Raw genomic sequence first — 15,983 nt, forward strand, 5'->3', positions numbered from 1 at the left:
AGGCAACATCAACACTCACCCTTACATACAGTATGAGTTACATTAATAAAGATCTAGGCAGTGAGGTAGGACAGAGATGGACATTGGAAGGTGGTTGAACTTATAAGTCCTTAACCTCACAAATGCGTCTTTGACTAAATAGGCACAAATTCTCACAAAAGCAAGACTCCATATTAATGCATACAGTTTTGGAATGAAATTCAGAGAAGTTCTCAGGTGTTTACACACTTTTGGCCATATAGTGTCTGATACGATTCATAGGATTGTATTGAATGTAAAAAATGTTTTGTTGCATGAAGCATTAATGAATTATAAGCATGATCAGGGTCACACTGGGGCTGGAACTTACCTGAAAACACTGGCTGGAAAGGGGAAATACACACCCCAGACAGGGTGCAAATCTATCCCATGTAGGGCAACACATAAACCCCCAGAGAAAAATCTCATATTTGGCACAAATTCCCACTGGCAGGATTTTCGAAAAACACTGGAGGCAGCTGTAGCCTAGTGGTTAAGGTACTGGACTAGTAATCAGAAAGTTGCCGGTTCAAGCCCCACCTCTGCCAGGTTGCAACTGTTGGGCCCTTGAGCAAGGCCCTTAACCCTAAATTGCTTAGATTGTATACTGTCCCAGTACTGTAAGTCGCTTTGGATTAAAGCGTCTGCTGAGCTGCAAGCCACATGTATGTTTTTGATTTTAGAGGCATGTAAAGGGATGTTCAACAAGCTCATTGTCAAGTGTCCACATAATTTTGGATACATGAAATATATTAAAGTAAAGAAATTTATGAAAGTTAAATGATCTGTATTTTTATAATGCTAATAATTTACTATGTTGAATTTAAATAATGCAGTAAACATTTCACAGCTGAATGATGAGAAATAAACTGCTGAAGTTTTTCTCACAGTATCAGCTGATGAGAGAGGACCAGTGTCTCTATAGAAACCAGTACAAATAACACCTCATCACCAGTGTTGTTTACTGTCATGCCTTATTCTGCTGAGTCCGTGTCTCCACCTCTCATTCACCTTTTCTGTAGAGATGAAGTGTTACTGGAGTAAAGCAGCAGTGGAACAGAAGGTTTAGGAGGTATAAGAGAACTAGACTTCTGTAGTGCGTCTGGATACATCGAAAAATGACTTTTATTCTCAGCTATTAAATAATAAGAATGTAAAAAAACATAGTTATGCAATTAATGGACCATCCTGTGAAAATCAGCTTCTGGGGCTTAGCACTGATTTTCTGATCCTGGGTGAAGTTCTCAAAACTTGGACGTCATTATCAGGTAAGAAACTGAATTTAGTTTTGTATGATTAGTGTTTACTGTTTTTTTCAGTTTCCTTATTTAGCCTTACGTATTCTCACGTTATTGGAGATGCTTTATGTTGTTTAACATGTTTTAATGTAATTTTAGGACATTTCACTTTACACAATGAAAAACTAATTCTGACATTTGTCACATTTTCACTAATTTGATTACATCACATGTTTTACACATTTCTATATTTAGATTTTTGTTTTCAAGTTTCTCACTATTTTTATCACTGAATGTTGATTTTGAAATTTTATTTTCTAAACACATTTTCTTCACTGCAATTTTTTGCACTTGCTTTTTCAACTGGTTGATTTTTTCCCACCACTTTACATTGTTTTTTTTATATTTATAATATTCATATATTTATATTTAGATGATTAAAACTTCTTGTTGATTTTTATGTCTCTTAAAACACTTTTTTTGTGTTTTTCCAGACACCTCTTGTTGTTCCACACGTTTTCATTTGTAGATGAAGTTTTTTTAAAACTTCCCATGTTGTTTTACACACTTGTTGGGTTTTTAGACACTTTAATGCCACATGTGGTCATGTAAAAAGAATATTATAATGTTATGATGGTGAAAAGAAACTGGATCAGTTGCTGTAATTCAGCTTTTATCATCCAGAGCCAACATTCTATCTTTATATTTAGATTGAGCAATTTCAATAAAGCTTATTTCAAATTAGGAAAAATGAAAAGACATTAATGATACAAACCCATTTCCAGAAAAGTTGGGACACTTTATAAATGACAAGGCAATGACAAGAAAAATCAGTGATTTGTTAATTCACTTAATTTTTTATAATGACAAATGTAGAAAGAAACGAATGCAAATGTTTTACTGATTAATTTCATTGTAGTTTGTAAACACATTTACTATAATGTAAACATATTTATAATTTGATGCCTGCGACACACTTTAAAAAAGTTGGGACAGTGGAGTGTTTAGTGCTGTGTTGCATTACGCTTCTTATTAATTAGACTTTTTTTTGGTTTGTGGAAAGGAGGACACTAATGGTTGCAAATATTAACCTGGATCTAAGAGGTGGTGGTCTAGTGTCTATAAAATCTCAATATGCACCTCTAATCAGTGGCAATGCCCTAGTTACTGAAGCATCCCCCAAATTATGGCGGATGTTGGCAACTTTCACTGATAACAGTCTGGATGGTCCTTTTTTCTTTTTTCAGGTTCTGTTTTCAGGTTCTTTAATTAAGCTTCATGAGAACATTAAGAGCACCAGATCCTTAAGAAGGCAGCTGGGTGATGAAACCATAGGTGAAACAACTTCTGTTTTTGTTATCAAACATCTATTGTTTTTATTTTTCATTTTGCTGATTTGCTTTAATATGTATTTCTTTTAGATCAATTTGAAAATATTTGACAGCTGGTACAATGAGTGGCAGCGGTGGCAGTGGTGGCAGCGGTGGCAGTAATGGCTGTAAAGGAGAGAAGCGGAATTTCCTGGCTCAGCCGGCGGTGAAGACTATCTTTGTATACAGGAATGGAGACTCTTACTCTGAGGCTCGGCGAGTTCTAATCCACGAGAAGCGGGTGTGTGACCTAGATGGACTCTTGCGTGAGGTGACAGGACGTATCCGAGCACCTTTCGGTGCAGTGCGCACCATCTATACTCCAAGAGCAGGACACCGAGTGGACTCACTTGATTATGTGCAGAATGGGGAGCAGTACGTAGCAGCAGGAACTGAGAAGTTTAGGAAAATTAAGTAAGTGACCAAACAGAAAACAAAACCAAAAATGAAATGAGATTAGTTGATAAAAATGTAGAGACCCGTGACAACAATTATGGGACACATGAGATTTTACATGGCAAAATAGAATTGGAATCTCAGTCATGTCTCTACCAGATCGGAAGTCACCTCTTTGTTGGTGCAACAGTGGGTGTCACTACTGCCAAGGAATACAAGCATAGCGTGTTCCTACAAATGTACATGTTATACCTCTCTGTATGAATCTATCACTGTCTGGTAACAAGAAGTGGCTGACTGCCTCAGACATAGCCAGTCATATCTGTATGTAGACACCCAACCGTCCAATTGAGCACTACTGGGTATGTGACTACTGGGGATTCGAATGCTGGATCCCAGTCGTAGTGGGTTAGCATAATTTATTGCTATATATACACTCTATGGACTCTATGGAAGATATTGGGATCCCCCCTTCTAATTTTTGAATTCATGTGTTTAGCCACAGCAGCTGCTAATAGGTGTAATACATCAATTCTATAAAGCAAATTATATGCTTCCAACTTTGCAGCAACAGTTTAAGAAAGGCCCTTTCAGGTTCCAGCATGACTGTGTCTTTGAGGTCACTCTATTTTAGCACCATTTGTTTTTAAAATGAAATAAAGCTTATGGTCAGGTGTCCAAACACTTCTGACAATACAGTGTATCATAATATTGTTTTGTAATATGATCATGTTTTTTTTTTTTTTTTTTTTTTTTTTAGCTATTTGCAAATACAAAACCGAAAAAAACGGATGCTCCAGACCAACAAAGAGGTAAGAACCCACGTCATCTAAAATCTCCTTAATAATGTAAACTGTATAATCAAAAGTTGTTCTTTAAAAATTTCCATTGCAAATATTCACTTTATATTTATACACATCATGTCATTCAAGTTCTTACTTATTAAAAATATGTATTCAAGCACCACAAATTCAAAACCCCTCCTGCACCATGTACATTTTAAGCTACGAGTCCAGTGAGAACTCAAGAAAGACAGACATCAAGGCTATTCTCCGTACTAGCACCAAGGAGGTGGAATGAACTTCCCTTGCTTGCTTTAAAAGACAACTAAAGACCTTTAGCATTTCTTTACTAAAACATAGAAACTAACCTGCACTTACTAATGTCTCTATTTTTCTGACTATACTTCTGTTCTAATGGGGTTTTAGCAGATTTGGGTTCTATTTAAGGAGAGAAAATAACATCTATATTTGTCAGCATTTCACAGCTTGTTTAGAATCTGGGGTCAGAGTGCAGGGTCAGCCAGAGTACAGTACCTCTGGAGCAGACCAGGTTACGGGCCTTTTCAAGGGCCCAACAGTGGCCTCATAGCAGAGTCGGGATTTGAACCACAATTTTCTGATTGACTAAAAGCTTTACCCACCAGGATGCCACTGTCTCCTATTTGTACTAGAGTAAGGAAATGTTTACTGAGGAAACTTATCTGTAAGTCAGTCTGGATACGAGCATGTGCTAAATGCTGTAGATGTAAAAACACTGTGACCACCACCACAGAGGCATAAAAAAATCTATATTATGACCACTGTGCCTATCACGATCAGGACTGTGTTAGATGCTTAGCATGTTATGGAGATACAAATGGGTCTAAGTATCTAACAAAACAGTGAGTTGTGTTGAGTACCCACTGACAACGGTCTCATGAGGGACAAGCCATGAACCACCAACTGAGTGCTGGGTGGCCAAAACTCATTAATACCTGAGGCCAGCAAAGGATTTTGTGTTATGCTATTGTAGACCATCAGAGGAGCTACTGAAGCCCAAGGTGCCCAGTGCATATAACGTTATGTGTGGGTCTGTGCAGTAGCAGGCCAGTTCAAGTGCCCATGCTAACCTCTGTCCACAGTAAAAACACCAAACTTTACCATTGTCACTGTGATGTGCTTTCCACCAATCATATTGAGGCTTGACGATTGAAATGCTATGGTATGAGCTTTAGCACTTAGCATCCTGTTCTGTACGCAGGTGTGTCTTCGCAGCTGAGCTGTTGTTGCTCCTAGAAGTTTGATGCAATGACTTGTTGAAAGCTTAAAATGAAACCCCATCATATAGGCTATTTCATTAACCATCTATCTATATGATTTTGGATGGTGCTCGACTGATTGTGGCTAATCAGTGTTGATGGCTCTTGATGGTTCTTTAAATTAGAGAGCTGAAGGTCATTGTTCCTGTGAAGAGTGGCTGTTCCCTCAAGATCTCACTGTTCTTTCCCCTACGCACCAATTTACATACAGTGTTGCTAAGAGATGCTGAAGTGTCTCTAGAGTCACCTAGAACAGAGAAGGAGTGGACTGATTATTAGCTTGCATTTGAGGCTAATCAGCACACACGGCTTAAACACTTGGGTAGTGTTTCAAGGGCCCAAAAACTGAAATCCACTTCCTAGAACTGTTTTTAATTCACATGAACCATGGGTTACCATCTAAACTAAATGTAATGGGACTGAACATTTATTATTAATACCTTTTTTGCTAAGGATAGGTGTCTACATACTTTTGGCCATGGGATACACAAGAACATCACACCTGATGCTCTTCTTTTCAATACAGGTGAAACCTGTACCACAAAGCCGTGTCATCGTCTCAGCCCGATTCCTGAAGCCCATTAAAGAGCCATGTGCAATATTGTAAGTATATTTTTTATCTACATATATTATATAGTCAAAAGCATGTGGACACCTGATCATGAACTTTTTGGACGTCTGTCTACAAATATGTTTCTATGTCATGAGGATGACTGTCCACATCCTCCAATCAACCTGTTTGTGTGTGTGTGTATTCAGTGTTGTAGCAAACGGAGACGTGTTGAACCCAGCAGTACGGTTTCTGGTTCCAAACCGTCTGCTAGATCAGTTTGAGAGGATCCTGGAGATGATCACGGAGAAAATGGGGCTAAGGATTCTGGGAGGAGTGCGCAGGTACCACTACGCTTTATCATTCCCATTATTTTGGTAAAGAAAGTCGGAGTAAAGATCATTTACTGGTCAGCAGATCCTCCAACAACTTCATCTGATGTCTTCTCCTGTCTCACAGCTTGTGTACGTTTGATGGAGCTCTTATAACGGATGGGAAAGAGCTGGAAAATGGACAGTTTTACGTTGCAGTGGGCAGAGACAAATTTAAACGTCTGCCATACGCTGATTTACTGTTCTTTAAACCAATCGGCATAAGGAGAAACGTCAGGTGAGACCAACCGTAGCAATCCGAGAGAAATAAAGCCATGTTTTGGAACAATTTCACAATTTCATTGTTTAACTGTACATCCACCATCAGTGTGTTCCCATATATCAAAGGGCACTTTTGTGTTCTTCTATCAGGAACACCTATTTGGTACCTACATTTGGTGACGATTTAATAAGCTACTCCTACCAAACAGAGGAACTTTGTGGGTATACTGTGGAAGTTTAATTTTTGTCACATCAGAACAAAGAATGCTTTCCTAATGTTGCCAGTGTCCATCCAACAGGTTCTCCCATCTCTTCACAGAAATATTTAAACTCTTTTAAAGTAACCATTAGGTTCTCTTATCTCTCTGACCAAGTCTCTTCATGCCAAGATGCCCAGTTTTGCTGGACGGCAACTATACAACACTTTAAAGTCATGCCAAGCATCTTCTCTTTTATAATTATTGATGCCAGTGTGGTGCTGGAAACACTCACAGATTTAGGTGTTTTTATATCCTTGTTCTGATCCTTGCCTTGTCATCTTGACAGTTCCTTGGATTCACGGTTTGGTTTTTGTTCTAAAAATACAGTTTAAATTGGGGGCCCTTATAGACCTGAGTGTGCCTTTCCAAACTGTGTCCAATCAAATTAATTTAACCGAGTCCTCAACACATCTCAAGGATCTTTAAAGCAAACAAGATGAACCTGACCTCTGTCAAGTGTGCAAAAAGTCAAGGGGGATTCAGCAGTTTCTGCGGACAATTCTCTTTCTTGCCTTTAATAACAAGTCTGGCTCTTTTTTCTACAGACGCTTGGGAATCATTTTTCTCTGCTGTATGGTTTATTATTTATTTCTATTTGACCATTTTATGGTTAATGCAACTTTCATTTGAATGAAGCATTGTTGTAATCATACTGTTTTGTTTATTTGCAGATCTAAAGCATGCTCCCTTCCTCCCATTTACAGATACGGAAAACGAAATGGGGAGGTAAGTATCCCACAGATCAACACAGAGCGGTACAGGATGAATACACACCCCAACCCTACAAACTGGGCTCACATTATAAAAAAATTCCATTTGATTGAATAAATATGAAGTTATGGCGCTCAGGTGGTGCAGGGGTAAAACACGCTAGCACACCAGAGCTGACATTGCAAACTCGTGAGTTTGAATCTCAAGCTCTGCTACAGACAGGCTGGGCGCCTATACGGACAATGATTGGCTCACCCGTCAGGGTTGAATTGATCGATAGCGCCTGGATTGGAGATGAGGGATGATGGAGACTAGTGCGTGACTCTCAGTGTGCAAGACTGAGCCACATATAAACTCATCTTGTGCAGGTGAAAAGATGCAGTCGGCTACCGCACAGTCATGGCTTTCCTCAGGAATGGAAGTCAGCAGGAGTAGAGAGGAAACAAAAGGCAATCAGGGAACTGACTAGATTGGGAGGAAAATTGGGAAAAATGACAAAATTAAGTTCATGAGGTCAAAGTTAGTTGTGTAAATCAAATTAAATGAAATTAAAATGTTATAATATTTGTACTGAAAATGACTAGTCAGCTTTAATTACGTTATTACTATTAAGCAACAAATTATGTATACTTACAGTACTTATGACAGTGCATACGTACAGTACTCACAGTTTGCTCTAACATCCAGTAACATCCCAAATTATTGTGTCCCCACCAGGTGAACGGTGTCGGTAAAGGTGACAGCACAGAGATGAAGGTCAAAAAAACGGTGGTACGACAGATTTCCCAGACCAGACCCATGACACTACACAAAAAACAGAGCAATCTGACCAGGTCACTCAGCAGCGAGGAAAACGGTAATGCTCACCTACACTATACTGACAAAAATATGTGGACACCCGTCTTAATTATTGAGAGTAGGCGTTTCAGCAACAGCCACTTCTTACAGGCACATACAAATAATAATATTTATATTTGATATTTGGGGAAGGCCCATTCTTGTTCCAGTATGCCTGTGCACCTGTAGTTTGTTGAGTTTAGTGTGACCCGTATGTGTTGTGTGTTGAACACGTTTTGATCCACTTGTGTTATGTTTTGAGCATGTTTATGCACATTTTGTCTGGTCACAGACTACCATAAGTTGTGTTTTGAGCACTTTTATGCTGTTTTCACTGGTTACCAACCAGCATGTGTTGCATTTTCAACATATAATTCTGTTTTTCATTGATTTTCAATGATCAGATGTTCATGACCTGTTTATGCTATTTTTGTTAGTCCCTAACAAGCATGTGTTGTGTTTTTTTTTTTTTTCTATTTTTCCCCACTTTTCCTTCCAATTTTTCTCCCCTAATCTAGTCGTGTCCAATTACCCTGATTGTGTCCTCTATACTGATTCGACCCTTCACCGCTGACTGAGGTCGCCTCTCAACTGACATACGCCCCCTCCGGCACGTACAGTCAGTACAGACTGCATTTTTCACCTGCACGAGTCGAGTTCATACACTGACGGGCACTGTGTATGGAGGGCCACACCCCATCAGCATTATTCCTCAGCCCTGTGCAGGCGCCATCAGTCAGCCAGCAGGGGCCGCAGTTGCACCAGTTATGAGGACCTATGATCCGACTTTTTTTACCCTCTATCCCTGAACAACAGCCAATCGTTGTTCATGCTGCCGCCCAGCCCAGTCGGAAAGGCGGAGCTGAGATTCGATATGATGTATTCGAAACCCCAACTCTGGTGCGCTAGCGTACTTTACCGCTGCGCCACCTGAGTGGCTGCATGTGTTGTATTTTGAGCATAACTCTAGCATTACACAGATTAAACTAGTATTAGGTGAGTATTACAGACCAGCATGTTGCTGTATTTGTTTCCAGCAGGCTAAAAATGATAGCTTTATCCTGGTCAGTGTCACAACGGGTCCGGTTTTACTGTAAAACACTAGACACAAAGCAGGAATGCCCTGGACAGGGCACCAATCCATCATCTGGCTTTAACAAACATAGCCAATCACGTAAGACGCCTGGCTGGCCGATAGCACTGCTGAGATTTGAACTCAGATCTTAGCGTTGGCATTTAATCTCTCTCAGCATCCCACAATCTTCTGTAAACCTATGACGTAATCCTGCTGAGGTTGAGTGTTATTACATGTTTTGATCTGAAGATGGCGCTGTCGCTTCATTCGCGTGATGTTAAACCGGTGGGGTTATCGGGTGCACAATGAACTGGATGGCATTACAGCATCCACTGCCTGTTTCATCAGCATCACCACCATAATGCTCCAGACACACACACACACACACACAGACACAGACACACACACACACACACACACACACACCTGCGAGTTATGGAATGGCAAGAAACAGATTCAAATAGTCATTTACAATGAATTAAATAAAGAGACATGCATTATTACAGTTCAAATTCTTAATCAGATAATGAATGGAAGATAAAAAGGTTATACAATAGAGCAGAAGATTAAAAATTACAAATTCTCTTCAAAAGTATGTAGACATCTGTCCACACCTGGCTTTTTAAATCTTACAAACCAAAACAATGGGCATTAGTATGAAGTTGCCCCACACTTGCATCTCTAACAGCCGCTCTTTCATCAGCGTATTGTTCCATGTTTCAAACTCTGTAGCTTCAGTATTCTGTTTGTACATTTGCCTTTGTCCCAACTGTTTTGAATGCAAACTTTGTGTACTACTGCAAGGGTTTAGTAGTAGACATATGAGCACCTGCCAGGAGGGAGTTGCAGTAGTCCAACCGTGAGATGCTGCACAAGAATCTGAGTAGCTTCCATGGAGAGAAATGGCCGGATCTTCCTGATGTTGTAGAGGAGGAACCGACACGATCTTGTCATGTTGGCTACATGAGGAGAGAAGGTCAGCTGGTTATCCAGGACAACACCTAAGGGCTGTTATTCAGTAGCATTTTACTTCCCGTCCCAACTGTTTTGGAACTTGGGTGGAATTGTGGTTGTAAATTTCTGACCTCAACTGTCTGTTATTTTGCATTGTTAAAGCTGCTGGCTAGATGAATTTCATTCAACATTTGTTTAAAATGTACTGCAGTGAAAGGACTTGTCACATCACGACTCTCAATCTCTTTATTTCATCGTTGAGTTGTTTGCAGTGTCCTTGTTCCAAACGTACCAACATACACAGTAACCTCAATTTCCAGAAAAAACATGGACATTCTAGTTGTCCCCTTTATACAGTAAACAGCAATTAGCATTGTTTAGCGCTTTATAAGGGTTGAATTAACCATCACAGACACATTATTATTATTATTCATTCAGACAGGTTTTAGACCTTCATTTTAATCAAACTCTTCAAAGAAACTGAAAATAACACGAGCACTGAATGGGTTCGTGTTCCAGAGACTAGAGAGAGACAAAACATGAATAGAAATGTTTTAATAACTCACATTTTTAAGCTGTAATCAATTTGTGGAGCAGCACTGAGTTTCTCAGAAGTGTCATTGAAACATGACAGGAGTCGATTCTTTTTATAATTGTTGTTTCAGAGGCTTTTGGCTTCTTTGTCTGTGTTAAATAAGTTTTCTATTAAAAAAAAAAAAATAGAGCAAGTGAAGGTTGTCCTCGTTCAGAGCGACATGACTTTGAAATACAGATCCTCGTTCAAGTTCAATACTCAATTTGTGCTTTTTTGTCCAGTGGATGTGCTCAGCTTGGTGGCTTTATGGATTGACAAACAAGCACGGTATTTAAAAAGATCAAATGATAGAAATAAAAAGATTAGGACCTCGGCCTTTACGATCATTTTGTCCTGGGCAAGGACGTAGGATTAATACAGTCTGGACAGGGCACCAGTCCGACACAGCGCAACACACATTCACAAAGTCACATCTGTCAGCATTTTAGATCAGCTAATCCCACTTTTGCATGTTTTATGAGGTGTGAAGAAGCATGAACAGCCAGCAAAAACATGTGAAAACATGCCAAACTCCTTACAGATAGTAAAAAGGGTGAGGGACTATGTTGCTGTGCAGAACCAACTCAGCCCCCAAAACTCGGGTTCAATCCAGCCTTTGGCCCCTGTCTGTTATCTTCATGTTCATGTGGGTTTCCTCCAGGCTCTCCGGCCTCCTTTCAGCTCCCCAAAAAAAATGCAGAAGGTTGATTGGTGCCTTTAAATATCCAATAGTATGTGTGATGCCCTGCACTGGACTGATACCCTGTTCAGGTTAAATGCCAGCCTTGCACCAGTATGTTTTTCAGGTGGCACTGCATTAGACCCTCTGCATTCATCCATTCATTTATACAAACTGTTTCATCATGGTCAGGGTTGTGTTGTCACTTACTTAGTAACCCTTAGGGCCAATTTAGAGGACTCAATACACCTTCTGCATATTTTGGGAGGTCTGGACACAGGATGCCAGACAGCAGTGACCTGAGGCAAAGATCAAACCAATAGTAATAGCTGTGCCAATGTAAGGGACCAAATCTCCTTGTGCAGGGTGTAATCCTGCTTCCAGTTTGCACACACTGTGACTCCATCCAGGATAAAAAAAAGTTACTTATAGACTTATGAGTCATAACACAACATTTAAATTCAGTTCACATCTTACACATTATCATATTCATGCTGGTATCAGAAGTGCCTGTATTTAAGCACACCTACTCTCACGTTGACACTGTAATTGATTCCCAGTGGTTTCATTACTGATGTAACGGTGTTACCACACACACACACACACACACACACACGCACACACACATTGAAGTAGATGGTCTCAGTGGACCTTCCCTCATCTCCCCGTCTAGAACTTCACTTCATAAGAGCATTAATTAGAACAGGAATTAGATTTATTTGTAGTGCGATTGAGACTGGACGAATGCTGTGAATCCTCAAGAGAATTGCGTGTTATTAAAACTATCCATAAATGTTTAGTACACAGCTGGTAAAATACCATCCTCAGTCCACTGAGACTCACCAAGCTTCTGCTTTATTGTCCTCAGATGTTTCACGAATACTAACATGATATGGCCAAAAGGCATCCTGATTTTTTAAATGTAGGTGTTCCAAATAATTTGGAAGATCTGTATCTGAGAATTTTTAGTTCTCCTTTGTTGTAAATGCAACATCGCAGGTACCAGATAGGTTCACAAGTCACAAAATACGAGTCGGAGTCACGAGTCAATATAATCTACACAAAACATATATTGGAAATGTAGTGTAGAAATAAACAAATAATATGTAAGTTCAGATAAAAAACAACAACATATTAGCAACTGAATTTTGCCGTTTTACTTAGTGCCTTTACTTCCCTAGTCATTGTGCAAATGAATGTAATTTCCATAACAAGAAGGTACCAGTTAAAAGCTTAAACTGATACGTTTTGTTTTCATTGCAAAACAAAAGCGCGCGATGAATCACGGCACAGCGGCCAAAATCCAAAACACAGCAAAAAAATCACAACCACTGCTTACCTTAGCTTATGTTCTTCCAGATGCTGTTAAATTAATTACCGTGTGTCCCAATAGGAATAGAATCTGTTATTTTGTAAATGTGCTTATAATTAAAAACTTCCAAACTTTTCCCGGTTGTGAAGTAAAACACTAACTCGTTAGAAAGTCAATCAAGCGTTTCATAGACACATCATCTGTGTGACGCAAACTGAATAAATGCACATAACAGCATTTCTTACTACAAATTAAAATCAGAAGGCCTGATTGGTTCAGATTCAGCTTTTCTTCCTCTGAGCAGCTAAATTATTTATAATTATAAGTTATCTTTTTTGATCTGAAGATTATACAGTTCTGATTTATCTAAATGTTCATGTGTGGTTTGTGTATCAATACATTTGCTCTATTTTATTCTATTTTAAATGTTTATCAGATGAGGGGGAGCAAAAAGTAGAAGATGAGGATGAGGAGAGTGAAGACAAATCTGCATTGGAGGACCCCTCACTAGCCGAGCAGGTCAGAGTCAGATAACAATGACTTTTTTTTAAATGCATTTTATGCCCATTTTCTTCCCGATTTAGCGCACTCAATTTTGTTTTCCGCTGCTGAGAGATACCAAATTGCATCAGATGAGAGCACGTTGCTGTACACGCCTCTTCCGAAACGTTCACAGCCCTCCTCTTCGCACCCCTGCATTCTGCACAGGCGTCTCTTCTGCCAATCAGGGTCCTTACACAGCGTATGAAAACCCACCCACCCACACATAGTCCGGCCCCCACCCTGCAGATACGGCGGCCAATTAGTATCTGCTGCAGGCACTGCCAATTATGCCCGCTAGATGGCGCCCAGCCGACCGGAGGCAACACCGAGTTTCGAACCGAGGAGTTCAGAAACTCGAGGCTGGTGTGCAAGCCGAATATCCCGCTGCGCCACCTGGGCGCCAGCAATGACTTTTTATATTATTTTTTTATTTAACTGAATTGAATTAGAATTAAATTAAAACTTTAAATAATTGAGGAATCAAAATGTTTCTTTGGAGCAATGTCATAAAATAAGCATCTTTTGTTTGCTAAAGAAGCTTGTAAAAATAATTATTTAATTATTCTAAAAAAAAAAATCTTGCATAATGGTTCTCTGTCCATTAAATTTTTAAGCATGTTATTAAAGGTCCTGATGCTGATCTTCAGCTGGGAACCAAGACATAGTCTCTCATTTATGTTTAGAACATACTAATTCACAGGAGAACTGCTGTGAAGATGAAGAAACAGGAGAGGAGGGAGTGGAAGAAAATAAAGAAGCAACAGAGGAACCTGCTGTAGAAGTAGCGGTAGCAGAAGAGTCAACAGAATTGGCAGAGGATGCAGGGGCTGGAGATATTGAGGCGAATGTAGAGGATGAAGCAGCTGCAGCGGAACCTGCAGAAGATGAGGTAGCAGCTGAGGGAGGCGGAGCAGAAAATGATGAGGCCATGGGAGAGGATGAAGCTGTCGCGGAAACTTTAGAAGAAAATGAGGCAGCAGAAGAGAATGAGGCAGCAGGAGGAGACGAGGCAGCAGGTGACGATGAGGCAGCAGGTGAAGATGAAGCTGTCACACAAACTACTAACGAACATGCAGAGGAAGGGGAAGGGAAGGAAGAAGGTGGAGATGATGAGGTAGCAGTAGGAGGAGAAGGAGATGATGGAGCAGGTGAAGAGGAAGAACCTGAAAGAGAGGAAGATGAGGGAGCAGGTGGAGAGGATGAAGCAGCAGGAGGTAAAGAGGAAGAAACTGGAGGAGAGGAAGAGCAGGCTGCAGGTGGAGAGGATGAAGCAGCAGGAGGAGAGGAAGAGGAAGCTGCAGGTGGAGAGGATGAAGCAGCGGGAGAACAAGGAGAGGCTGATGATGGTGCTGCAGATGATGGAGGAGGGGATGATAGCTAAGCAGATTAGTAGGGAGAAGTAGGCCAGATAGAGAAATATAATACAGATGATGATTATTTTGACAAAAACACACATAAAATAAAAAACAATGTTTATGTAATAAAAATAAGGGAAAACATTCACTCAACTTCTAACCATTTGGAAATGCAGAAGAGCTTTCACATTAAAATTCAGATCATAGTGTCTCATGCTTCGGCAGTGTGAATCATATTGGTTATAAATAAATGTTAAGAGTAATAATGGTCGGCTGCTCAGGTGGCGCAAAGGTAAAAACACGCTGCGACACCAGAGCTGGGATCTCAAATACATTGTATCGAGTCTTTGCTCTGCCTGCCGGCTGGGCTGAGCAGCCACATGAACAACGATTGGCCTGTTGTTCAGATAGGGGTGGGATTAAGCCACATAACTAATGCAATTACGACCTCTGCTGGCTGATTGATGGCGCCTGCCCAGAGACGGGAAAAAGAGTGCTGTCAGGGTGTGTCTCTCCATACACAGTGCTGATCCGCATTGCACTCGTCAAAGTGTAGGTGACAAAATGCATACGGCTGCTGTCCAGGTGTCGGAGTGGGCGTGGGTTAGCTTCATTCTCCTTAATCAGAGCACGGATCAGCATTGGTGCAGAGGAAGCATGACGCAATCGGGCTATTGACGCGCTAAAGTCGGGAGCAAAAGGGAGAAAATGCATAAACAAAAATATTTTTAAAAAGAGTAATAATGGTCAAAAAGATGTGGACACCCCATTTAATGGTTAAGTTCAAGTGTTTCAACCACACTGTTTCAATTATATTAAGTAAATCCAGGAACTCCACTGGCATGAACAGACCTCTGACCTCAACCCCACTGAAGACCTTTACAATGAATCAGACTGTCAATTGAGAGCTAGATCTTCTTATACATTGTCAATTACTAATCCAAATGCTCTTTTAACTGAATGAAACTAGAGAGTGGAGGCTGTTATAGCTGATATGCTGATGGTTTTGAAAATAATGCTAACAAGATCAAGTTCAGGTGTCCACATACTTTGGGCTGTAAAGTTTAGATGATAAAGTTCCAAGTAAATGAACTCTATAAGTGGTGTTTATTGGGTGTTTATTGAATGTGAAATGAAATAATGTTGCTTTATTTTATATTTATTACAAATTGTATCCACAGAAAAAGAAATCTGATGAAGTATATTTTGTGATGCTTTGTTAGGGGTCATTTATTTTCTAGATCTGTTCATCAACCTAAATAAAATAAATGATAAAAACATTAAAGTTATGGTAAATCATTTTAGCTTTTATGTCCTGAATTAGATTCCACATACAAATGCAACGGAGCACTGGAGGTTGTGTGTGATTGTAAATATTATCACAATTGACATTGCAGTTCATCCCAATGATGCTTAAAGGGGCTGAGTTCCAGTCTCT

At 39.9% G+C, this 15,983-nt stretch overlaps 1 protein-coding gene across 1 annotated transcript; it reads left to right on the forward strand.

Moving 5' to 3' along the window:
* Positions 1-2,704: 2,704 nt before the first annotated feature.
* LOC134310069 (doublecortin domain-containing protein 2-like) lies at positions 2,705-14,571 on the forward strand. The gene is made up of 9 exons (XM_062991584.1): positions 2,705-3,040; positions 3,783-3,834; positions 5,629-5,705; positions 5,862-5,996; positions 6,112-6,261; positions 7,177-7,231; positions 7,934-8,072; positions 13,084-13,166; positions 13,990-14,571. Exons 1-9 carry the CDS (start codon positions 2,709-2,711, stop codon positions 14,569-14,571), a joined length of 1,605 nt encoding a protein of 534 aa, XP_062847654.1. The 5' UTR covers positions 2,705-2,708.
* Positions 14,572-15,983: the final 1,412 nt, after the last annotated feature.

Source organism: Trichomycterus rosablanca, chromosome 3 (assembly GCF_030014385.1).
Source record: "Trichomycterus rosablanca isolate fTriRos1 chromosome 3, fTriRos1.hap1, whole genome shotgun sequence".
NCBI lineage: Eukaryota > Metazoa > Chordata > Actinopteri > Siluriformes > Trichomycteridae > Trichomycterus > Trichomycterus rosablanca.